This window comes from Scylla paramamosain, chromosome 39, assembly GCF_035594125.1.
Source record: "Scylla paramamosain isolate STU-SP2022 chromosome 39, ASM3559412v1, whole genome shotgun sequence".
Classification (NCBI taxonomy): Eukaryota; Metazoa; Arthropoda; class Malacostraca; order Decapoda; family Portunidae; genus Scylla; species Scylla paramamosain.
Window position 1 is genome coordinate 14,512,382 of NC_087189.1, and position 24,504 is coordinate 14,536,885.

Sequence of the window (24,504 nt, forward strand, 5' to 3'; positions counted from 1 at the left end):
AGAAGGTACGAATAAAAAACAGAGGAGTGGCTGTAATTTCCTGGTGTCCCCACTCCCTGTGTTGGGCCTCCATGCTCACAGAGAAAAGGCTGTGTCACTAATATTTTGCTTGGAAATTGTCATGAGAGGCGCGGAATGAAGCTAGGGCGTGAGGGAGGCGCCAGCGTGGAGGGAGAGCAGTACTAGCGGGGCAAAACAAGCAACATAAGGCCCTCAAGACTGCAAGCTGAGGTGCTGAAGTGTTCGAGTGCTGCTGTGTTGCTTGTGTTGCTGTGTTGTGGGGAATCACGCCGCCACTAGCAACACTACGGGGGTGAGTGTTCCTGGGCTGCTGTGTCTCTATATTAGAGCTTCTGTGGGTTAGTGTTGCGTTACGTGAAGTTGAGTTAGGGTTTTCAGGTTAATTAATTTACAGTTTAGATTTTTCGTATATTATTATTTTTTTTTCTTTCACTTCCTTGTTGCTACGTTTTTGTTTTGATTTGTTTTGTTTTCCCTCATCTTCACTCGTTTTTCTTTTCCCATCGTTTCAGTTTGTTTCCTTCCTTCCTTCCTCCTTTATTTCTCATTCCTTCCGTGTTATTTCTTCCAGCGATCTTCCCTCTTCTCTGTCTCCTCTCCTTCCCTTTTCCTTATTCCCATCTTTCTTTTCAAGTCTTTTTACTTAAGTTTTCCTTCCTTCCTCTCCGTGTCCTTCATTTCCTCTTCCTTCCTTGGTTTTACTTCCTTCTCACCTTCGCTTCCCTCCTTTCCTTCATTTTCCATATTCTCCTTTCGCTTTCCCCATTGTTTCGGTTACTTTCTTCCTTTTTACCTCAATTTCCTTTCGTCCTTGTTCCAAATATTGACGTGAAAAGTGATAATATTTCTCTAATTACCTTTACCTGTCCACCTACTCTCCCTAACCCTTAATACTCACCCTGTAATTAGTCCACCTGTACCTGCGCCCAGTTTCTACGTGGATTCAGTACCTGGGGACACCTGTGGGATGTGACAGGTAACTTTCCTTCAACTTCCTTCTGTGTTTCACTTAGGTCGCATCTCAGGGTCAGTTCTTAAGGGCCTCGTGTTTCTCCCTAGGGACTTTTGAACCCCTAATTAAGATTGGAAGTGGATATTAAGGTATTTGTGTGTGTTTTTTTTTTTTTTTTTGTTATTCAGGGTGTGATGGGAATTGTGGGAAATTGATCTGAAAGTTGTGAAATGGTTGATATATTTTTATTCACCAGTGTATGATATGAAGGACTTGTGCTTTGTGATGTATGTAATGCTGTTGTGGGTTATGTATTTAAAAGTGGTATCTATTTGTGTGTAAGTGTTGTGTGCTTTGTGTGTGTGTGTGGTGTGTGTGTGTGAAAGAGAGAGAGAGAGTGTGAGAGAGAGAGAGAATGTTTGTATTATTGTAAATGTTCAAGGACAGTTGTGAAGTACTTATTAACATGGAGGCTTTGTGAGTGTCAGATGACGTCATCAATAATAAGCAACAACCAGTGAATTGACCTCATCGCCGTCAGACCAGACTCATTCATTAAGCGTGGCCTGCCCTCGACACAGACTGAAATCATCTGAATCTAGTTACATTTTCTAACTGTCGATCACTTCTCACAGCTTTCCACAGACAGCTTCCAGCACAGAGCTCTTAACACAGCCTTCACATTCATCCACTACAGACAAGCATATTTGGGTCACAGGTGATGCTAACCTCCCCGACACTGACTGGAGCGTTGTGCCCCCCCTCCGACACCCTTGAAAAAAGAGAAGACTTGATAGCAATTTATATAATCATGAAGAATATGGATGTGCTATGATAGAGAAGATCTGATAAAGTGGGAGATGAGAGAGACAAGAGGGCACAGACAGACGCCAGCTATACCAAACACTCGTTGACAACAAGTACATCTTCGCACAGACCCTCCACACACCCCGCTGGCACTGGGGGCCCTCCAGCCACAGTCTGTTCAGTAGACCTCTTTCTCACAGACTAACACACGCCAGGACAAAATGACAAAGGAAGTTACAGTTGATGCAGACCTTCGAACGGCAAGACAAACACACAAGACACAGACCAGTCCTTCTTTACAGCTGAACAGACTCCATTAAACAGGATGTGATGCTCTACATAGACAGCTTTCCATCTTCTCACCCACAATGACCCATTAGACTCCTACAAGAACACTGGAGCAGCCTGAAGCATGGCACACACACCACAAACAACTACACCCCACAGAAAATGCCCTCAGGTAGACACACACACTCCCCTGGGCAGTTTTTCCTTCCCATTCCCATGTTTCTTCATCTTTAAACATGATCAGTGTGTTAGTAATTTTGTCACCATTTCTCACTTCTCTCTGGGATCAACCCTTTAAATCCTTCACAGTTTTCCCTCATAATTCCCCTTCAACATTTTAAACACTTATAAAAGAAATATAAGATTAACCATCAGCTCTCTCTCTCTCTCTCTCTCTCTCTCTCTCTCTCTCTCTCTCTCTCTCTCTCTCTCTCTCTCTCTCTCTCTCTCTCTCTCTCTCTCTCTCTCTCTCTCTCTCTCTCTCTCTCTCTCTTTGTTATGAACTAAAATTTTGTTCTTTTTTACAATGTTCTGAATGTTAATAAGAAAACGACTCCAGCAGTGAAGGGGTTATGTGCTGTATGTCATGTGTTCCTTCCTTTTTTATCGTATCAAAGCAGTAATTTCTTTCTCTTTACAGCATTCTGAATATTAATAAGAAAACAACCACAACAGTGAAACGATCATGTGGCTCGTATCATGTGTTAACTGTGCCAGACCTCTTATATGTGTGTGTCTATGTATATCTCTCTCCCTCTCCCTCCTGTGCTTGTTGGTTAAGTAAGGGAGCAGCAACAGGAAGCAAGGAAACCCAACATGTGAAGGAAGGATTAGAGACTCAGATATTGCAAGTAGATTTTGTGTGAGGGAATTTAAGCATTGTCGTATCTGAAGGTGAATATATCCAAGGTTTAATAGGTGAGTGTTAGCCTTGTGTTATCTGAAGAAGGGAAGGGTAATTTTGCTGTTAGATAAGCTTGAATGGGAAGGGAGATTTAGCTTGAGTGAAGGGTTGAATGATGGTGATGGGTCAAAATGGGAAGGGAGTGTTAGCTTGAGGATTGTGATGGTGATGGGTCACGGGAGGGAATAGGTAAGAGTGTTAGGTTGAGTGAAGGGTGTGATGGTGTGATGGTTCAGGGAGGGACAGGGAAGAGGAGTTTTAGCTTGAGTGAAGGTTGTGATTTTAGCTACAGAAGTCTTGAAAAATTGTGGAAAAAAGGAAAGCTGTATTAGATTGAAAAGTTGAAAGGTCGTTGTTGTTTCTTAGCAATATGACCTCATTCTTGTAACCAAAAACTCATTAACCTAACCTAACCAAACCTGACCTAACCTAACCCAACCCAACCCAACCTAACTTAACCTAACCCAACCCAACCCAACCCAACCCAACCTAACTTAACTTAACCTAACCTAACCTAACCTAACCTTCAGTCAGTCAACCTCTCTGCTACATGAACCAAAAGATACACATTGCTGATCGTGAAAGTATATATTAAAGTGACCTGAATATTCCCAGTTACTCTTACATATTCCTGTTGCCATGTTCGTCATCAAAGGTCACCAGCTACAAGTGTCCTCATGAGATTGAGATGAATGGAAAGTTGCTGGAGGGTTAAAAGATGTGTGTGTGTGTGTGTGTGTGTGTGTGTGTGTGTGTGTGTGTGTGTGTGTGTGTGTGTGTGTGTGTTGGTTCTGGTGATGCTCAACCTGTGACGTGTAGTGTGCTGGTTGGTCACACACACACACACACACACACACACACACACACACACACACACACACACACACACACACACACACACACACACTTGAAGTTCGTTTTATTTACACCAATGTGTATCGTGTGTACTCAGATAACAGAGGAAAGAAAAGCTGGACTAGAGATACACACACACACACACACACACACACACACACACACACACACACACACACACACACACACACACACACACACACACACACACACACTCTACATATCCCATTCTTAGTACATATGTGTGAGAGTTTAACTTGTGTGTAGAAAGCACTGTTTTTCACTATGTTTCATTCTTTGGCTTGTTTACATAATAGTAGTGTGTTTGCTATTGATAGTCTTGTGTTAGAAATATTACCCTTATGTACAAAAGGATAGAGCTGAACAGTACAACATTAGTGGCTTGAAGATATAAATTGATAAAAGAAAACTGAACGGATTCCTATTCTTAGTTGAAAAATAAGCATTATTGCCTCAAGGAAAAGAGCAAAGAATACTGTAGAAATCTTGTTAATCTGCCACTACAACCTTAAAAACACCCTTAAAAACCTGTGTCACTTCAGCTAGAGCCTTTGGAGGTGTGGCGTGGAAGTGTTTCAGAATATGGCGATGCAGTGTGGTAGTGTGCTTGGTTGTGGTGTTTGTGTCATCATTTTCTGGTTATGGTGCAAATCATAGTGTTGGAATAAGTATGGTGCAGTTACAACACTTCATTACGGTGTAGGGATCATGTAGTGAGCCGTGTGTGGTGGTGTGGTGGTCACGGTGAATTGCTGTGCTTTGTGTGGTGAAAGTGTGGGACCTCAGTGCTGGCTGGCTGGCTGGAGGGATCAGCCAGCCAGCCAGCCAGCCATGCAGAGGTCCTGGTGACTCACATTGCTCACCAAAACAGATGATAAATGTATACTATTTTTTTTTGCTTCATTTAAATTTCTTTCTTTTTCTTTCATCTTTCATTTTCTCTCTCTCTCTCTCTCTCTCTCTCTCTCTCTCTCTCTCTCTCTCTCTCTCTCTCTCTCTCTCTCTCTCTCTCTCTCTCTCTCTCTCTCTCTCTCTCTCTCTCTCTCTCTCTCTCATCCTTGACATAACTTCTTCATCCTTGACATAACTTCTTTTTATCTTCATCTTTTCTTAACATTCACCTAAACATAATAAATGTGTTAATTCTGAATTATTTCCTTCATTTCAATTTCCCCCTCCTTTTATTTTTATTTATTTAGCTTTTTCTTTTCCTCATCTTCCTTTGGTATAGCTTTTCTCTGTTATTTCATTTCATTTCATTTTCTTTCATTTTTTCATTTCTTCCCATATTTTTCTACTCTTCTTTTCCTTATTTTTTTAGTTCATTTCCTTCACTTCTTTTAATATTTTCCTTCCTTATTTTTCCCTTTATCTCCTTTTCTGTTGTTTTTTTCTTAATTTCCTTCTTTCATTCCCTTTACTTTAATATCTTTCTTCCTTTCCTTCTTCCTTTACATCACTTAACTTTATTTATCTATTGATTGATTGATTGATTTTTTTTTACTTTGACCTCCTTCCCTTTTCTTGCATTTCCACTTCCCTTTCCCTGCATTTCCATTCCTTCCCTGCTCCAAATTCACACCTGGGAGGCTATTATGGTAATTGACCTACCTGGCTGGATAAATAGGTCAGTGTGTGTGTGTGTGTGTGTGTTGTGGTGACTCTTGACATGTAGCATTGTATCACCTCACCTCTATCTCATTATTGGTCATTAATCAAGTCATGTCTTATCTCTCAGTGAGGTTTTCATTCCTTATCAGTGTTTGTTTGTTTGGATCTTGTTTTTGTTGCTGCTCTTGTTGTTGTGGTGGTGGTGGTGGTGCTGGTGAAAATGCTTTATCTGAATTTTTTTTATAATGTTTTTTTTTATGTGATGGTGGTGGTAAGGTGAAAGTGCTTTATTTGTTTATATATATTTTTTTTATAATGGTGATGTTTGTGTGATGTGGTGGTGATGGTGGTGGTGAAAACACTTATTTATTTCATATTCCCAGTAAATATTTTCATGTTGTTTTGTGGTGGTGACAGTGGTGGTGAGAGGAAATTTTTTTGGTGTTTCAGGTAAATTTCTTGATGTTCTTGTTATGGGAGTGAAAAGTCTTCATAACACAGTACAGGGTGTTTCAAAAAGGTGGTTCTGATTTGACAGTGAAATGTTTGCCTCCATAACATTACTTTTAAAGGGTGTTTTAAAAAAGGAGAGTCTGATTTGACATTGTTTCTCTCTCTCTCTCTCTCTCTCTCTCTCTCTCTCTCTCTCTCTCTCTCTCTCTCTCTCTCTCTCTCTCTCTCTCTCTCTCTCTCTCTCTCTCTCTCTCTCTCTCTCTCTGCCACCATGAATCAGCCTTGGATAAAACTTAAAATTTGAAGAAGTGGATATTTGAAGTGTCTCTCCTGTGTTTTCAAATGGTAGGACGTTTGTTTATGGTTTGGTTTGTGAGTAAACATCTCAGTTTTCGGTTTGTTTACAGTTTGGTTCATGGTAAGTCAACATGTATATTTTCAATTTTTTATTTTATTTATTTATTTATTTTTTCATAAGTTAAACACCTCAATTGTCAGTTTGTTTACAGTTTGGTTCATGGTAAGTGGACATGTATATTTTCACTGTTGTTTTTGTTGTTTGGTTCATGGTAAGTAAGCACCTCTATTTTCAGTGTTGTTTGTGTTGTGATAGGAGGTGATAAAAGCTTCCTTGATATAACCTGATCCAAGTATCTACATTAATTACCATTTCTGTTATGATTAAAGGGAATATTTATGCTTCCTTAACCTAACTTAACCTAAACATTCAAATTAATTGATGATTCTGTTACAATTAACCTAACTAAACCTAAACATTTAAGTTAATTGATGTTACTATGATGAAAGGGAATATAAATGCTTGCAGAACATAATTTAAACATCTCTCTATTGATTGTTTATGTGCAGAGTTTACTTCAGGAATTATTATAAGTATTTAGCGAAACAGTAAGGTCCCCATGGAATTATTATAAGTATTTAGTGGAATAGTAAAGCTCACATTCAGAAACACTTCGCTCTCTCACCACAGCTATTTTGAAAGGCCACAGAGATGACTAGCCAAGTTCCCAAGAGTGTCTATCCCATCTGATGTAGAATTCTCATCCATTGTCCCACTATAACTGTAAAAACATCCTTAAAAACCTGTGTCACTTCAACTGGAGCCTTTTGAATGTAGTGGAGGTGTGGTGCAGAAGTGTTTCGGAATACAGCCCTGAGTGTGTTTGTGTGTGTGCGTCTTGCGTGAAGGGTGTGTAGCCTGTGCAGTCTGTTAATGTGTGTTTGTGTTTGTGTTTGTTTCAGGAAGGATGTCAGGGCAGCGTGGTGGTGTTGGGGGTGGGGGTGGTGGGGGCAGCAGTGGGGGGGGCTCTAGTGCCAACACCAACAGTTCCAGCAGCAACCCTCATGGCCTCAAGCAGATCGACCTTGACCAAATATGGGGTGACCTGAGGCAAGGCATTGAGCAGGTGAGTGTGTGTGTGTGTGTGTGTGTGTGTGTGTGTGTGTGTGTGTGTGTGTGTGGGATAGATACATTGGGGAAGATTCTTATCTTAGGGTGTTTGTTAAATTTTTTTTTTTTTTACTTCCTTTCCTTTCCTTTAGTTTATTTTTTTACTTATTTATTTATTTTATTTATTTATTTATTTTTTTTTTGCTTATTTCTGTATCTTAGAGTGTTTGGTTTGGGTTTTTGTTTTGTTTTTCTACTTTTCTTACCTCATTTTTTTGTGTGTGTGTTTTGTTGGTGAAGGCTGTGAGATGTTTGTTTGTCTGTTTGTTTTTTACTTTTTTTTTGTTATTTTGGTGAAGGTTTTCTGGTGTTTGTTTTTTTTACTTTTACTTCACTTTTTGTTTACTTTCTTGTCTATGAGAATATTGTAGTCATTTCCAGCATTATTGACTTTTTTCATTTGTATTTTCTTTCTATTTTATTTTTTATGTTTTTTTTCCCACTTATATAATTCCTTGTCATTTAGTATATCATCATCAGTATTGCCATCTCTTATTTTCCAATTATTTTTTCATTTACTTCCTTACTTATTAGAAAGTTAACATTTTTCTTCATATTTGCATTTACTTTCTATTTGACTTATTTTTTCACTGATTTGTTCTACTTCCTTGTCTCTCAGTCATTATCATTATTACTATCATCTCTTGTCTTCCTTCCTGTCATGGCCCCCTCTAGTACTCCAGTACCTTCTTTGATAAAGTCTCAATCTGTCACCCCACACCTGTTTGTTTTGCTCCCTCTCTAGAGTCTTAATCTTTCACCCCACACCTGTTTGTTTTGCTTCCTCTCTAGAGTCAATCTTTCACCCCACACCTGTTTGTTTTGCTCCCTCTCTAGAGTCTTAATCCATCACCCCCCACACCTGTCTGATTTGCTTCCTTTCTAGTCTTAATCTTTCACCCCACACTTATTTGGTTTGCTCCCTCTCTAGAGTCGTAATCTGTCACCCCACACCTGTTTGTTTTGCTTCCTCTCTATGACTTAACCTGTTTTAGAAGAGGAGTTTCAAGATGATAAAACTTGACAGACCAGCCTTTTTTTATTTTGATTTTTCTCCTGTATCTTTTTTGGGAGAGGTGTATTGGGTGTGGTTTTGTATTATATATTTATTTTAATGTACCCTTAATGACTTCTTAACATGTAAGAGGAAAAAAGTAAAGAAAATAGACTAGACAGACAAACTATAGGTATTGACTTCACCAGTTATTCTCTTTCATTTCTATTTACTTCCTTGCCAGGATGCCGTCACTGTTAGCCTTTGATAGCAACGCCAGAGTGTGTTGTTGGTGGTGGCGGGTAGTGAGAACACTGTGGGGTTTTTAATTAATTAATTTATTTATTTTTGCTGCCTTTGTGGACACTAATTTTTGTGTTTTGTTATTTACTTGCTTATGTTTATTTTAGTTTATTTTTTATGATATATTTTTTTCTGTTATTTGTTTTCATGTCCATGATAGGGAAGTGGTTAGTGTTATGTGTTGTAGTGGGTGTGTTGGTGTGCTAGGTATTGAAATGAACATATTGTCACACACGCCAACACCTTCTGGTGGGGAGTGTGGATGATACTAGACTAGATCATTGAGCCTCACCTCCACTTTGCCAGAAGCCACAAGTAACAAGTAACAGTTCACAAATGATGTTCATGGACTGCAGTGTTCCCTGATGGCTGAGCAAGGCCAGGCCTCTGTGTGTCCTGTGTCCTGCACAGGCCAAGGGTTGCTGCCATGAGGCACCTCTGTGGAGTAGAGCAGCGCAGAGCAGAGCAGCTCAGAGTAGAGTAGAGCAGAATAGAGCAGGGCAGAGCAGAGGTGCCGTGGTTGCAGCGGGTGGCTGGCAAGGTGTGTAGTGTGGGGCGTCACCAGGCCTGAGGTGGCTGTGCCCTGTGCGCTGCAGGACACAGGGCGGCTGGCCCGGGAGGCTGGTGGACACTGTGGACACTGTGGCTGCGTCACAGAAGCATTGACACTCACAAGGTGCTCAAACAGTCACAACATTTTGTTGTGGCTGATGCTAAATATTTCTTGGTACACTTGATTGGCTGTTCAGTGGTGGAGGCAGTACTCACTCACAGCCGTGTGTGCTGTCCTTGCAATGCTGCTGCTGCTGCTGCTGCTGCTCAGAGGTGTCCACTTGTCTGTTTTCTGTCAGATTTCTTGCAATACTTAGAGGGACCAAGTGGGGAAATTCCACTTCATTTTATTAAATTCATTTCAGATTTGCTATTCAGCGAATTCCGTCCATTTCCCGCGATCGCGGAAAGTCACAGGCTCTTATAAAGAGGTACAATGCCCCTGTATTTTCACATTCACTGCTGCTTACATATTACTCACAAGAGATTTACCAGATGCCATTCGCTCTAACCTGGGTTCTCTCTATATTGAATATTTGCTTGGTGGTTAAGAGATGGAATGAGTACTTGACTCGTCCTGTGAGGCAGCTCACAGCCACTCACTCCTCCCAGTGGAGGCTTCCCGTCCCAAGGCAGCTGGGTGCTCCCCTGCCGGTCCTCACACTCCTTGTGTTGACAGGTGTACAACAGCCAGGAGATGTCGCGGCCGCGCTACATGCAGCTCTACACGCACGTGTACAACTACTGCACCTCGGTACGTGCCACACCTGCAGTGCTCACGTTTGTTGACTTTATTTGTGATTGTGTTGCTGAGACCTCTTCCCACTGTGTTGTTTATTGTGTGATGTGACGTGTGGGTGCACAGGTCCACCAGCAGTCCACCAAGGCGGGGAGCAGCGGTGGGGGACCCCGGGCCAAGAAGAGCACAGCAGCAGGCAGCGGAGCGCAGTTTGTGGGGCTGGAACTCTATAAACGCTTAAAAGACTTCCTCAAGACCTACCTTCTTACGCTTATGAAGGTGAGTAAGAGACCCTTTGCCTTGCACCGGCCACATAGCCACCTTGTCTTTATGTATCAGCTGAGTGACTACAGCTTGTTTTTTGTTACTTGGTGTTGCTTGAGTCACTTGTGGCTTACCAAGAGGTCCTTTACTTTACAGGATGGTGTGGACCTGATGGATGAAGAGGTCCTCAGATTCTATACCAGACAGTGGGAAGAGTACCAGTTTTCCAGTAAGGTGAGTGTTGTACTGCCCTGCCTGTGAGATGTGTGTACTACAGTCTGTCAGAGAAAGAATGTCAGTGAGATCTGTGTTAGCTTGGCAGTGTTGGTCTGGTCCCCATTGGCTCATTGAGTCTGTGCAAAATTCAGCCTCCTTTAAGAAATACTAATAATTCTTCACTTAGCTCAACAATTACATAAGCAAGGCAAATTTTGTTTAGATCCACAGATGAAGCCATGTTTGTTAAAATATATCAAAATTTTTAACCTTGATAGGGTAAATAACTAAGTAATTATAGTGAGTAAGTTAAGGGATCAAATTTTATGGCTTATACATCACTTATAATCCTTACATCCAGCCTTTATAAAGTGCTCTGGGACACAAAACACTCCTGAAAATGATGGTGCTTTCAGATTCCACCTAAAAAGTCATAAAAAAAAAAAAAAGATTTCTACAAGTATCTTTTGTCACCTTACATCTTCCAATGTGGCGTGGGAAGCAGGGCAGGGAGGAAGTGGTGGGTGTCTGTAGTGCAAGATCCAGTGTCCTTGTGTTTATGTTAAGGTAACATGTAACTCATGACTGGGCAACAAAACTATCTATCTACCTATCTGTGTGTTACCTGTGTTGATTGGTCCGCTGCCCCAGGTGTTGAACGGAGTGTGTGCCTACTTGAACCGACACTGGGTGAAGAGGGAGTGTGATGAGGGGCACAAAGGCATCTATGAGATCTACCAGCTGGCTCTTGTCACCTGGAGGGACCACCTCTTCCAGCCACTCAACAAGCAGGTAAGCCCTTCCTCACCTGTACAACATTCTGTTCCACCTCCTCACCTTTACACAATGCTCTCCCTTCACCTGAGCTCAAGGTTACATGGGTTTCTAAGGGTGTTTTTGTGTCTCTTGTGACAGATTGACAAGGTTTCTATATTACTGATAGGAAAAACACTCCTGAGACCCTGGCTGGTCATCTGTGTAGCCTTTGAAAGTAGTTGTGATGAGAATGTTTGTATTTTCTCATGTATCTCTGGTGTACTCCCCTGTCTTCACCAGAACTATTAAGCTTATTCGGTATTTTATTATGTTTTCTCTTATACCTCAACAAAATATTCACTTTTTTTTTTTTATCATATCCATTAAGCTTATTCAGTGTTTTATTTCTTTTCTCTTGTACCTCAACAGAATATTCACCCTTTTTCACCAGAACCATTAAGCTTATTCACCATTTTATTATCCTTTGTGCCTCAACAGAATATTCATCTTTTTTTTTTCACAGAACCAATAACACTCACTGCTATTTGATGCATCCTCCCTTTATCCTTACCAATCTGAAAAATTGCTTCACCTTCCACAGCCACCTCCATTCATGATGCTTGCCATAAACCAGTAGATCTATTAATTTAACTCCCTTTTTCTTTCTTGTAATAGTAGAGATTCTGTACAGTGTTTTTAGTATTATGAATTGTTATGTACTGCATTGAAAGGGTTAAAGTGAAAAGACTCAATGGTTTATTGTAGTTTTTTGTCTTGTACTTCTACAGAATGTTTCTCTCTCCATGAACCTTTGAGCTGATAAGATTTAATGCTTGACTTGCTTTCCTTTGGTTTCTCATAAGTTGCTTTAAATATTTGATTCATTTTTCTCTTGGTTCTCTTAAGTTGCTTCAGTGTCTCCAGGTCCTCATGCTTATCTTATTTATTTCCTTGCATACCAAAAGTTACTGGTATTTGCTCAAAACGTATTGTTATCTTATGTTTCTCTGCAGGATTTACTTCTCTCTCTCTCTCTCTCTCTCTCTCTCTCTCTCTCTCTCTCTCTCTCTCTCTCTCTCTCTCTCTCTCTCTCTCTCTCTCTCTCTCTCTCTCTCTCTCTCTCTCTCTCTCTCTCTCTCTCTCTCTCACAGTATTTTAATATTTATCTCATCTTTCTCCTCAATCAAAAGTTATTCATATATATTTTGGGAATCAATATTTATCAATTTTTCTTTGGTTGGAAAAGTGACAAGACTTGTTTCTCATTTCATATTTTGCCATGATAATAAAACACGCTCATTGATTACAAGGCATAAAAACACCATCAATTAACCATCACCACATTGCCATTGCACCAGTATAATTATTAAGACTCAATGTACCATACTCTGAAACACTCCTGCTTGCATCTCACTACTTTTAAAAGGCTCTAGTTGAAGTTGCACTGTCTTCTACATCACTAACAGGAGCAACACTCTTGAGAACTTACCTAATTATCTCTTTGGCTTCTGAAAATAGTTGTGTTGAGAGAGTGTTTCTTAGTACAGGTGCATGTATTACCTAGTCCATCATTTAAGTGGATTTGTGCCCGGCAGGTGACCAACGCAGTATTGAAGCTGATCGAGAGGGAGAGGAATGGAGAGACCATCAACACGCGGCTTGTCTCCGGCGTCATGAACTGCTACGTGGAGCTGGGTGAGAGCAGACTGACATCCTTACGTTAATCTGTAGACTGGTGGTTAGTCTGAGCTGCTGTGTGGGACAGGGTGAGTTTGGGGCCTTTTTTTTATTATTTTTTTTTATATTTTTTGATGTAGGAGAGGCATCGGCCAAGGGCAACAAAATTATAAGAAAAAAAGGCCCACTGAAGTACTGGTCCCCAAACAGTATCAAAAGCAGTCATCAGAAATTAAAGGATAAGTGTCTTGAAACCTCCCTTTTGTAAGAAACTCAAGTCATAGGAAGGAAATACAGAAGCAGACAGGGAGATCCAGAGTTTACCAGAGAAAGGGGTGAATGACTGAGAATACTGGTTAACTCTTGCATTAGAAAGGTGGACAGAATAAGGGTGAGAGAAATAAGTCTTGTGCAGCAAGGCTGTGGGAGAAGAGGAGGCATGCAGTTAGCAAGATCAGAAGAGCAATGAGCGTGAAAACAGTGGTAGAAGATAGCAAGAGATGCAACATTGTGGCGATGAGAGAGAGGCTGAAGACAGTCAGCCAGAGGGGAGGAGTTGATAAGATGAAAAGTTTTTGATTCCACCCTGTCTAAAAGAGCAGTTTGAGTGGAACCCTCCTTACATGTGAAGCATACTCCATACATGGATGGATAAGGCCCTTGTACATAGTGAAAGATGAAGAAGCAAAGTTATTGGAGATGTTTTTGGCTTGGTGCCAGAAGTCATGAGGGGAGTTAGATCTTGAAAGATTTTGACAATTTCTACTAATGAAGTAGTTTTTACCTAGTCGGAGAACAGACTTGGCATGATTCTGGGCAGAAGTGCCTGAGATTAAGACGATGGAAGTCTCAAGTACCTTTAGTGGGCCACCTCTCTATCATGTATAGCACGAGAACAGGCTGTGTTAAACCAACGTTTGGAAGGTTTAGATTGAGAGAAAGAGTGAAGAATGTATGCCTCCATGCCAGACTCTATCACCTCTATTAGGAGCTGCCTGCTTTCATTACTTATATTAATCCCTTGACTTTGACTGGTGACTAATCTGAATTGATGAGTGGAGCATCAGAGCAGACTTCCTTCATTATTGATGTTAATCCTCTGACTGGTGACTGCTATGTGGACTGAGTGAGTTGCCTTGGACAGCAGAATAACATCCCTTTCTGTTTACTAACATCCCTTTCTGTTCATTAACTAGTCCACTGATGAAGAAAAAACATCCTTTTCCACACATTAAACTCATTAATAATCAAAACATCTTTCCCATTCATTAACATCTGCTCTACAAATTAAAAACTACATTATCAAAACAACACTTTTCCTACCATCAACATCTCTTTAGATTAAACACTACATAAATAATCAAAACAACACCTATTCTGCTCATTAACATCTGTTCTGTACACTAAACACTACATTAATAATCCAAACAGCACCTTTTCTCCTCACTAACCTAAACACTGACAGCCGAGAGACCACCACCTCACACTGGCTCCCTCTACATACAGGTCTGAATGAGGACGAGCCAAGTGCAAGGGGCCAGAACCTGTCTGTGTACCGGGAATCCTTCGAGAACACTTTCCTGGAGGACACGGAACGCTTCTACACCAGGGAGAGCACCGAGTTCCTCAGAAATAACCCTGTCACGGAATACATGAAGAAGGTACAGTGGGAGGAAAGAGGATAAGGTTTAGGATGCATTATGAAATATTACTGGCTGCACCTCCACTACAATCAAAAGGCTCCAGTTAAGGTTATGCTGATTTTCAAGGGTGTTTATTCAATTCTAGTGACAAGTTAACAAGATTTCTATGGTATTAAAAGGAGAAACACCCTTGAGAACCTGGCTTATCATCTCTATGGCCTTTGAAAATACTTGTTGTGTTAGAGCAAAGTGTTCCTGAATATGTTGGAATAGCATAGACTCTAATCAGGTTGTTAGTGCTGAGTCAACAGGAAGCTTCAAAAGGTTAGAAAATTTTATGGGAGGTGCTGGTAGGAATGGTTCTCAGATAGTGGTAGCCGGCTGGAGTAACTGATCCTGAGTTTTGCTTACGTCACCCTTATTATGTCCCCTCTACCTCTGAATGACCTCTATCGGATCATCTAACTTACACCTCTCTTAATCTCCGCCTCTCTTAATCTCCGCCTCTAAAACCTACCTAATCAGCGCCTCTCATAACTCACCTCTCTTAACCTACTCTTCTAAAACCTGCACCTCTTAACCTACACCTTTCTAAAATCTACACCGTTAAAATCCACACCTTCCTCAACCTATACCTCTCACCTACAGCTCTCTTAACTATAAACTCAAGCTTCTCCGTCACATCACCCTGACTTTTCCTTTGCCCCTCCACACCAGGCGGAGACACGTTTGCTGGAGGAGCAGAGAAGGGTGCAGGTCTACCTCCATGAGACCACGCTGGAGAAGCTGGGGAAGACCTGCGAGAAGGTGTTGATTGAGAAACACCTTGAGATCTTCCACAATGAGTTCCAGCACCTACTTAATGATGACAAGAATGAGGACCTGGCCAGAATGTACCAGCTTGTCTCCAGGTGTGTGTGTGTGTGTGTGTGTGTGTTTTGTATTTCTTTAGTGATTTGTTATGATTTGATGGTGAATTGGATGTAAATGTGTGTTGGATTTGATGGATAGAGTGCTAATTTTTTATTTATTTATTTTTTTTTTTTGTGTGTGTGTGTGTGTGTGTGTGTGTGTTTTGGTGTTTCTTGAGTGATTTGCTGTGATATATTCAATTGTTCTTTTCATTAACTTTGTCTAGGATACATTCTTTGATTATTTGCTCATTAACTTTTATCTGCCTTCAAAATAAATCATGTATATGACTTGAACATTTTGTTATTGAGTCATGTATGAGCAGAACAGCTGGAGATCATTGAGTCGTGTGTGTGTGTGTGTGTGTGTGTGTGAGAGCAAAACCACACTGGGATATCATTGAGTCTGTGTGTTGAGCTGAGAGTCGAGCTAACCAATAATCTTCATCATTGAGTTGTATGTAATCCCAGCCAATGCTTCCCAGGATACCAGACGGCCTGCGTGAGCTACGGACTCTTCTGGAGCAGCACATCACCAACCAGGGTCTTGCCGCCATTGACCGGTGTGGCGACTCTGCAATTAATGTGAGTGAGGTCTGGCCCATTCTGGCTTCGTTCGTGTGTACACTCCTGACTTGGATAGTGTAAAACCCTTTCCTAATTGTGGGAGAGGCAGATTTGCATTTTTTCCTTGTTCTTAAGTGTTGAGCAAGCTTCCCTATAGCATTTTTCTTTCCTTTCCTTCCTTTTTATTTTGTTTTGTCTTTTCTTCCCTCTCTCCTTCCCTCACCTCACAATACTGTACCTTTTCCTTTCCTTTCCTTTCCTTCCTTTTTCCGTCTTTTTTTTCCTTCTCCATTTCACATAATATTGCACCCTCATGCACCCCTTCCTTTTTTTTTTTTCTTTTCTTCCTTCCCTTCTTCCCTCACCTCACATAATATTACACCCTTTCCTTTCCTTTCCTTCTTTGTCTTTTTTTTTTTTTCCCTCATCTCAATACTTCATCCTTCTCTTCAGGTGCTTAATGGTTACCTCCCTCCTCCCTCCACACTCCAATAGTATCCCAGAATATACACGCAGACAATCTTTCCTTTCTTTTCTTGTCTTTTTTTTCTTCCATCATGTCAAATACCACTGCATTCATCCCTTCAGGTGTCTAATGGCAACCTTTCTCCCTCCACACTCCAGCAGGATCCCAAGATTTACGTGCAGACAATCCTGGAGGTTCACCGCAAATACAACTCCCTGGTGCTGACGGCCTTCAACAACGACACTGGCTTCGTGGCGGCCCTGGACAAGGCGTGTGGTCGCTTCATCAACAACAACAGTGTCACCAAGCATCCCAATTCCTCCTCCAAGTCCCCGGAACTCCTCGCCAAGTACTGTGATCTACTGCTTAAGAAGTCGTCCAAGAATCCTGAGGAGGCAGAGCTGGAGGACACACTGAATCAGGTGAGGCCTGGTGAGGTTGGGTTGGGTTTGGTCTGGTTTGGTTAGGTTGGTTTGGGTTTAGTTGGGTTAGGTTGGTTTGGTTTGGGTTAGGTTGGTTTTGGTTGGGTTGAGTTAGGTTTATTTGGTTAGCTTAGGTTTGGTTTGTTTTTGTGAAATTTGGTTTGGTTAAGGTTAGCTTATTTGAGGTTTGGTTTGGCTTTGTTAGGTTTATTTTTGCTTGTTCTTTTTGTTTTTGTGTTTTTAAATGATGAAAATGCAGTTAGTTTCCTCAAAATACCAGCATAACTTTGAAAATCTATCCCAGCATTGTCAGCAAAACCCAACAGGTGAAGATGCAGCAGCAAAAAAAAAAAAAAAAAAATAAATAAATAAAAATAAATAAGAAATAAAATAAAATAAATAAGTAAATAAATAAATAAATAAATAAATAATTAAATGCATTAAAATAAAAGTCATGCCTCTCCAACCTCCACTAATGCATTCCCCAACAGGTGATGATTGTCTTCAAGTACATCGAGGACAAAGACGTGTTTCAGAAGTTCTACAGCAAGATGTTGGCCAAGCGTCTGGTGCAGCACATGTCGGCCAGCGATGACGCCGAGGCCTCCATGATCTCCAAGCTGAAGCAGGCGTGTGGCTTCGAGTACACCTCTAAACTCCAGCGAATGTTCCAGGTACAGATTAAGCTCCTGTAGATGCAAGGGTCTCAGGTTGTGTTTTATACAGGGACTGCCACGTGTAGGCCTGATGGCTTCTTGCAGCTTCCCTCATTACCTTGTGTTCTTGGGTTGTATATGATGCATGTGGCTTCAAGTACATTTAAAAACTCCAGCTAGAGATTAAGGTCCTGTAAAGGGAAGGTTCAGAATTCACCTTTTATACATCTCAATACTTAATTTACATGTGAATTGAACTATTTATAATTAACCTATTCTTCCTGTCAGAAACATACCACTTCACACCTCTCACTATACACACAACAAACTGTACACCTCTCACCACCCCAGCTGACCTTTCCTTCCTTTATTCCAGGACATAGGTGTGTCGAAAGATCTTAATGACCAATTCAAGAAGCACCTGGCCACTGGTAATGAGCCACTTGACCTGGACTTTGCCATTCAGGTCCTCTCTTCAGGGTCATGGCCCTTCCAACAGTCCCAGACATTTACTCTCCCACATGAGGTGAGAACTAGGGTCATATTTTGAAATACTTCTGTGCTGCACCTCCACTACTTTCAAAGGCTCTAATTGAAGTTTTTAAGGATGTTTTTGTTTCTAGTGATGGGTTAAGAAGATTTCTACATGATTTACAGGGGAACACGTGTTTTTAAGGATGTTTTTATGGTTCTAGTGACAGATTAATAAGATTTTCATACTATTAACAGGAGGAATACAAGTCTTTAAGGGTGTTTTTATGTTTCTAGTGACAGGTTAATAAGATTTTTATACTATTAACAGGAGGAATACAAGTTTTTAAGGGTGTTTGTATAGCTCTAGTGATAGATTAATAAGATTTCCACATGATTAATAGCAGAAACACTTTTGAGAACACAGCCAATAATCTCTGTGGCCTTTGAAAATAACTTGTGAGAAAATTTGAAACATTTATTTATTGCTACAGTATTTATGTTATTAGAAAATATATATTGTTTTTTTTCTTATCTATAAATATACGTACATATATATACTTTAGCAAGCCTATGTTAAGGTAAAGCTTTTCAGGCAAAGGGTTTCAGAAATGGTTTAAAACAGTTCTTGTTGTCAAATCACTGACTTTTCTTGCCCAATCACTAATTTCTTTATTTTTTGTAATTATTGTAACTTTCTTGTGTTTAGTAACAAATTTTCTCCCTTCAAATCACCGTAACTTTTCCTTGCCAGTTCACTGTAACTTTTCTTTCCTGTCTGTCACTGCACTTTAATTCTGTCTATCTGTCTGTTTGTTTGTTTGTATGTGGTGTCTTTCCTGGGTTTGTCTTTTAGCTTCTTATTTTTTATCTTTTTGTTCATTAGTTTTGTAAGTTTGTCCTTACTTTTTTATTTGTGATTTATTTTCTTGTCTGTTTCTCTGTCTTTTTTTTGTGATTAATTTTTCTATTGTCTATTTTCATCTTGTCATTCTTTGTTTTTGTCATTCAGGTTCTTGTGTGTGCTGAATTCTTTGTCAATTCTACCAGTTTGTCTTTGTTTCAGTTTGATTCATTTTCTTGTCAGTTTCTTTGTCTGGTCTATTTCATCTGAATTTCTTGTCTCTGCTAAAATATTATCGCTGTAACTCCATCATTCTGTCACAGCTGGAGCGGAGTGTGTCGCGCTTCACCTCCTTCTACTCTGGCCAGCACAGCGGTCGCAAGCTCAACTGGCTCTTCCATCTGTCCAAGGGTGAAATAGTAACCAATTGCTTCAAAAACAGGTGAGGACGTGACCTGCCAGTGAAGGTCTGGATGTATTTCTGTACTTCATTGTAACTCGGTAATTTGTTGTATTTTTAAATGTTGTTACTCTTTGCTTTTTTTTTTTTTTTGTTTATTTATTTTTTTGTTGTTTGTAGGAGAGTAAGTGAGATTTTTTAACATGAAAGTTCGGTAATTCTCTTCAAATTCTGGTATAAAGAAATTAAATTATGATAAAAAAGGAAGATTATGATCAAAGTGGAAACTATTGTTTTTTTTTTTTTTTTAAGATCAGTTGGAAATTAAAAACTTGTTTGTATTATTTGAAAAAAAAAAGGTTTGTGGCAAGTGTTGGTATTTTTTGAAAGGTACAAGTGAAAAATGTTCTGATATTTTTGAAAGCAAAGTCACAAATAAAAGAATATATATAATAGTAAGCAATAAGGTTAAAAATATATGTACAATGATATATTTGAAAGTGGAACCACAAGCGAAAAAATTACCAGAATATTTATCTCTTTATATTACGCACCTGAGAAATTTTGCTTCTCTCTTCGGCACTGACTGCTGTTGTTTGGGCAGGTATACGCTTCAGGCCTCAACCTTTCAAATGGCCGTCTTACTGCAGTTCAATAACGCCGTGTCTTGGAGCGTCAGCCATCTGCAGGTGAGGTGGAGTGTGTCATGTACCTGTTGTTATTTATTGTAAGGATCTTAGCCAACAGAGACGAGAGATTAAGAAGTCTGGCTATCTGTCTAACTTGATTAAAAAAAATGCATGAAAAAAATAATAATAAAAAAAAAAAATAATAATAATAGTAATAATCATGGAAACTGGTAGACTGTTTTGACGGTATAGAAAATAATAATCCTTAGGTGTTTAGTCCAAGAACAAGCAATATGGAGTGCCTCATATGGGAGCAATTCTTTATATATAATTTATTTTCACATAGATTTAAGGCACGGCACGTATAGAGCTAAAGATACCCGGTCCTCTTCACTCACAGGAGGTAGAATTTACTGTGGTTTGACTTTCCCTGAGGATGAGATGAAATGACCAGTGATATGTTGAAATGGGATGTCCATGGTGTGCATAGAGTTATTTGATGATGTTTTTGAATGGAGTGTCAGTGAGGTGCATAGATTAATTTGATGTTTTGAATGGAGTGTCAGTGAGGTGCTTAGAGTTATTTGATGATGTTTTTGAATGGAGTGTCAGTGAGTTGCATAGATTAATTTGATGTTTTGAATGGAGTGTCAGTGAGGTGCATAGATTAATCTGATGTTTTGAATGGAGTGTCAGTGAGGTGCATAGATTAATTTCCCTTGTGTTTCAGGAGATGACTGGTATTTCCCAAGACATCCTCCTCCAAGTGGTGCAAATCCTGCTGAAGTGCAAGCTTCTCATCTCAGATGACGACGAGGATGTCTCTCTCGACTCCAGGGTGAATCTCTTCCTCGGCTACAAGAACAAGAAGCTCCGAGTCAACATCAATGTGCCAATGAAGACAGAAATGAAGGTGAGACTCCTGTTGGGGCTGGCTGTTATTATTATTATTATTATTATTGTTGATATAGTAGATTTTTCACTCCTGTTTCTGTCTCTCTCTGCCTTCACTCCTTTGCTGTCATAAGCAAAACTATCAGGAACAGCAATCAAGATCCCTGCCTGCTTCTGCATTTCCTCCTTCCTATGACTTGAACTCTTCCAGGAGGGAGGTTTCAAGACACTTATTCTTCAATTTTGGATGATGCTTTTGACCTTCATTTTGGGACTGGCACTGTCATTGGGCTTTTTCTTTTTTCTTTTTTTAATCACTTTTTGTTGCCCTTGGCCTGTGACCCTCTTACATGACAAAAGAAAAAAAGTTGGCAAGAAAGTTATTTCACCATCTTCATGTTAATTGGTTCCAGAGATATGGTCATAATTCCACTCTCTCTCTCTCTCTCTCTCTCTCCATAATCAACTTTTTAGACAAACATTTAGCCATGCCACAATAACAGTTCCTCTCACCATACTCATCTTGTTGGCTCACAGATAGAGCAAGAGCTGACCCACAAGCACATAGAGGAGGACCGCAAGCTACTGATCCAGGCTGCCATCGTGCGAATAATGAAGATGAGGAAGGTCTGCAAACACCAACAGCTACTCATGGAAGTGCTCAATCAACTCACACCCCGATTCAAACCCAGGGTACCGACAATTAAGGTGGGTGATGTTCGCTGGCCTATCTGTCTTTGTTTGTTTGTATGTGGTGTCTTTCTCGGGTTTGTCTTTTAGCTTCTTATTTTTTTCTTTTTCATTCATTAGTTTTGTAAGTCTGTCCTTGTGTTTTTATTTGTGATTTGCTTTCTTGTCAGTTTCCCTGTCTGTTTTGTGATTCATTTTCCTAGTGTCTTTTCATCTTGTTCTTTGTTTTGTCGTTCAGGTTCTTGTCTGTGCTAAATTGTTTGTCAGTTTTACCGGTTTGCCTTCATTTCAGTTTGTGTTTCATTTTCTCCTTGTCAGTTTCTTTGTCTGGTCTTTCTTTTGTCTGAATTTCTTGTCTCTGCTAAAACATTTGTCAGGTTTATTTTTTTGTCTTTATATTTTCACTTGTGATGATTAATTTTCTTATCATTTTGAATTAACACAAATTAAATGCTAGTTCATAGGTACCTCCATTGCTGCAAATACAAGCCATGCAACCTTGTATGGAAAAACATGAACATTAAACAAAATAACATTGCATAGGTACTCAAGTCACAAACACAAAAATAATCCCCATTTTTTTTTTCCTTTACAGAGATGCATTGACATTCTGATAGAGAAAGAATACTTAGAAAGAATAGACGGCCAGAAGGACACGTACAGTTACCTTGCATAAATAAGGTAGTTATTGTAAGTACGGAAACAAGGACTACTGCGGTGAGCCCGGGCCGAGAGCACAGTGTGTGGGAGTGTGACTGTGCGGTGACGTATACTGCAGGCCTTGCCGTGCCCAGGGTTGTCTGTGGGAGGGTTTGGGGGCTGGGACGGGAGGGTAGGGACAAGGAATATAAGGGTAACTGTTCTTGCGTTGAGGCAGCACGTTCCAGGCAAGTCCACAGGTCCTAAGATGCTTGTAACTGCTCACTCACACATAAAAAATACAAAAAAAATATATGCCGGGGGAAGTGTCCACTTGTAATATTATGAAATGGTGGAGACTTTTTATTCCCCCGTAAACTGTACCTTTTTTTATTTTCTTCTTTTCACACCTGGAATTGGATGATAATAATGTTTTTCCACGAAGGTGTGTTTATTTAAGCAGGCTGAGGCTTGCTTGTGGATATATTACCACTGCGTTCTGATCTTTCTCCACCTTTGCCGGCTTGCTGAGTGCTTGTTTGTGCAGCGGCAGGCATGGCAGGGATCGGTTCTTGGGTTCTCTCTCTCTCTGTCTCTCTGTCTGTCTCTCTGTCTCAAGTGTTGTTGATAGGAAGCGAGTGTGAAGCAAGAGTCTCATTCAGGTAGTGTGCAAATCAGAGTTATATTGTTATCACATTTGTGTCCTCCCTCCCCCCACATGAAATAGTTTCTTTATTTTTAATTCTCCTCATGTATTCCAGTGTCTGTCTGGTTGTAAGAGGCTTTATCCTGTTCCTTAACATCAAAGCATTTTATAAGAATCAAGTCTTTCATTCCCAGCTCGGGAAGTACACAGATCCACTCGAATGGCATTTTAAGGTTGGCGTCTGTCTGCCGAGAGGCTCGAGGGGAGGCCGGCCAAGACTCCCACAGCAGAGTAGGACGTGTGAATATTTTTGCAACCAACACCGTGTGGATGATTCTGAAGGGTCTTAGTAGCGTGCAGTTCCATATTTATGTATAGCCCATTGCATACACACATTAGTGTATAAATGCTCGTGCTGTGATCTGAATATTAAGGTGGCCCAGGTCTGCCAGTAGTCCAAAGGGAAGATTATCAATTGTTTTAATCTCCAGGGGTTGAGTTGAGTGAGTTGCTTTTGTTCGTGTCTTTGGTTGTCAGCGGTTTAAGAGTAGTGTTGTCTCTCTCTCCCGTTTGTCACACCAGGCCTTAAGACAGGTGTAAATATTTCAGTGACAGGTTTTTATAGTCTACAAGAATTTATTTGGTCGTGTATATCAAATGTGCATGGTATTAATCCCTATTTTTTGAAGATGTTTACTTAATTCATAAATGATTTACATTCTGAGTGTCCACTATTGCAGGGAAAACTTTCAAAATTATCATGAGCAAAAGCCAGTGTCAGGTGCATCAAATAAGTAAGCTTACTATTATTACCTTTATCCAGTCTACTGTTGTTAAATATTAAAAAATCTAAGTTCCACCTTCAAATTGACTCCTGTTTTATTTCTTTGTAAGTTTACGCCATCAGTATAGAAATTCTTGCCTAAGTTAGCAAGTATTTTCCCGAAGATACAACGCATGTACTAACTGATCTACCTACACTTGCACTACAGTGGTGGGGGACACCACGAGACAGCTGACTGAAGTACCTGTTTGATATCTCATGTCCAACAAGCTTATATTCCAAAGCCTATGCCAAGCAGAGGCTTTGCGGAATAGCGTCAATAAAGATATGGTCACCACCACTAGTTTCTTGCCGACTTGGTGTTGTGGTGCATCACTAGCACACCGGTGGCAGGACTGCTTCTTGATCATGCTCATCACCTTCACCACCACCACCACCACACCACCACCATGCTAGGTTTGTGATGTAGTCAGTCATATCCATGTTTGACCTCATACAACATTTTGTTTGAGAAGGTATGGAGCTTTATCAGTGTATAACCCCAAGGAATATAATGATGAACCAGTGTGGCTGTCCCTCATATCATTACCATGGTATTGAAGCCAACTGTCAAACATTTCCTGTTCTGCTGTTAACCAAGAGTGAGATTTAATTTTGGATCAAAGTGTACATACATGAAAACCTTGGCTGACCATGTCAGTAGCTCACTATACTTGTCTTTTTGTTGATGCTGCTTTGTTGTGTCGGCGAGAAGTGCCGGGCAGGGCGGCTCTTGTTTTAGGACCCGCGTGCTGCCGCCACGACACTCGCTGGGCGGCTGCAGCAGCCAGGGAGGGGCAGGGAGCAGCATTGTGTACATACTGTAGAGTTTTTATGTAAATCCTTACGCTATTGTATCAACTGTTTTAAGAGTACCATTTTCTGTTGGCTTATGGGATAGAATAAATTATTTGATGTTAAA

At 40.3% G+C, this 24,504-nt stretch overlaps 1 protein-coding gene across 6 annotated transcripts; it reads left to right on the top strand.

Moving 5' to 3' along the window:
• The first annotated feature begins 51 nt into the window (after positions 1-51).
• Positions 52-24,504, top strand: LOC135092276 (cullin-1-like). 6 transcript variants are annotated; one of them, XM_063990719.1, is made up of 19 exons: positions 52-313; positions 7,173-7,336; positions 9,595-9,660; positions 9,909-9,983; positions 10,095-10,247; positions 10,389-10,466; positions 11,100-11,240; positions 12,800-12,899; positions 14,388-14,542; positions 15,242-15,435; positions 15,921-16,029; positions 16,627-16,890; positions 17,382-17,564; positions 17,923-18,072; positions 19,185-19,303; positions 19,866-19,950; positions 20,621-20,803; positions 21,322-21,492; positions 22,070-24,504. In XM_063990719.1, the coding sequence occupies exons 2-19, from the start codon at positions 7,178-7,180 to the stop codon at positions 22,148-22,150; spliced, it is 2,466 nt and encodes an 821-aa protein (XP_063846789.1). In that variant the 5' UTR covers positions 52-313; positions 7,173-7,177; the 3' UTR covers positions 22,151-24,504. The 6 variants fall into 6 exon arrangements, with proteins under 6 accessions (XP_063846789.1, XP_063846790.1, XP_063846791.1 ...); XM_063990720.1 differs by having other exon boundaries at positions 16,630-16,890; XM_063990721.1 differs by having other exon boundaries at positions 15,921-16,020.

Bases quoted from the DNA above. Each gene is read 5' to 3' on its own strand.
- LOC135092276 (XM_063990719.1), top strand. From the start codon at position 7,178: ATGTCAGGGCAGCGTGGTGGTGTTGGGGGTGGGGGTGGTGGGGGCAGC. The intron at 17,565-17,922 runs GTACAGATTAAG...CCTTTATTCCAG, and splicing joins AACTCCAGCGAATGTTCCAG to GACATAGGTGTGTCGAAAGA. The intron at 20,804-21,321 runs GTGAGACTCCTG...GTTGGCTCACAG, and splicing joins CAATGAAGACAGAAATGAAG to ATAGAGCAAGAGCTGACCCA.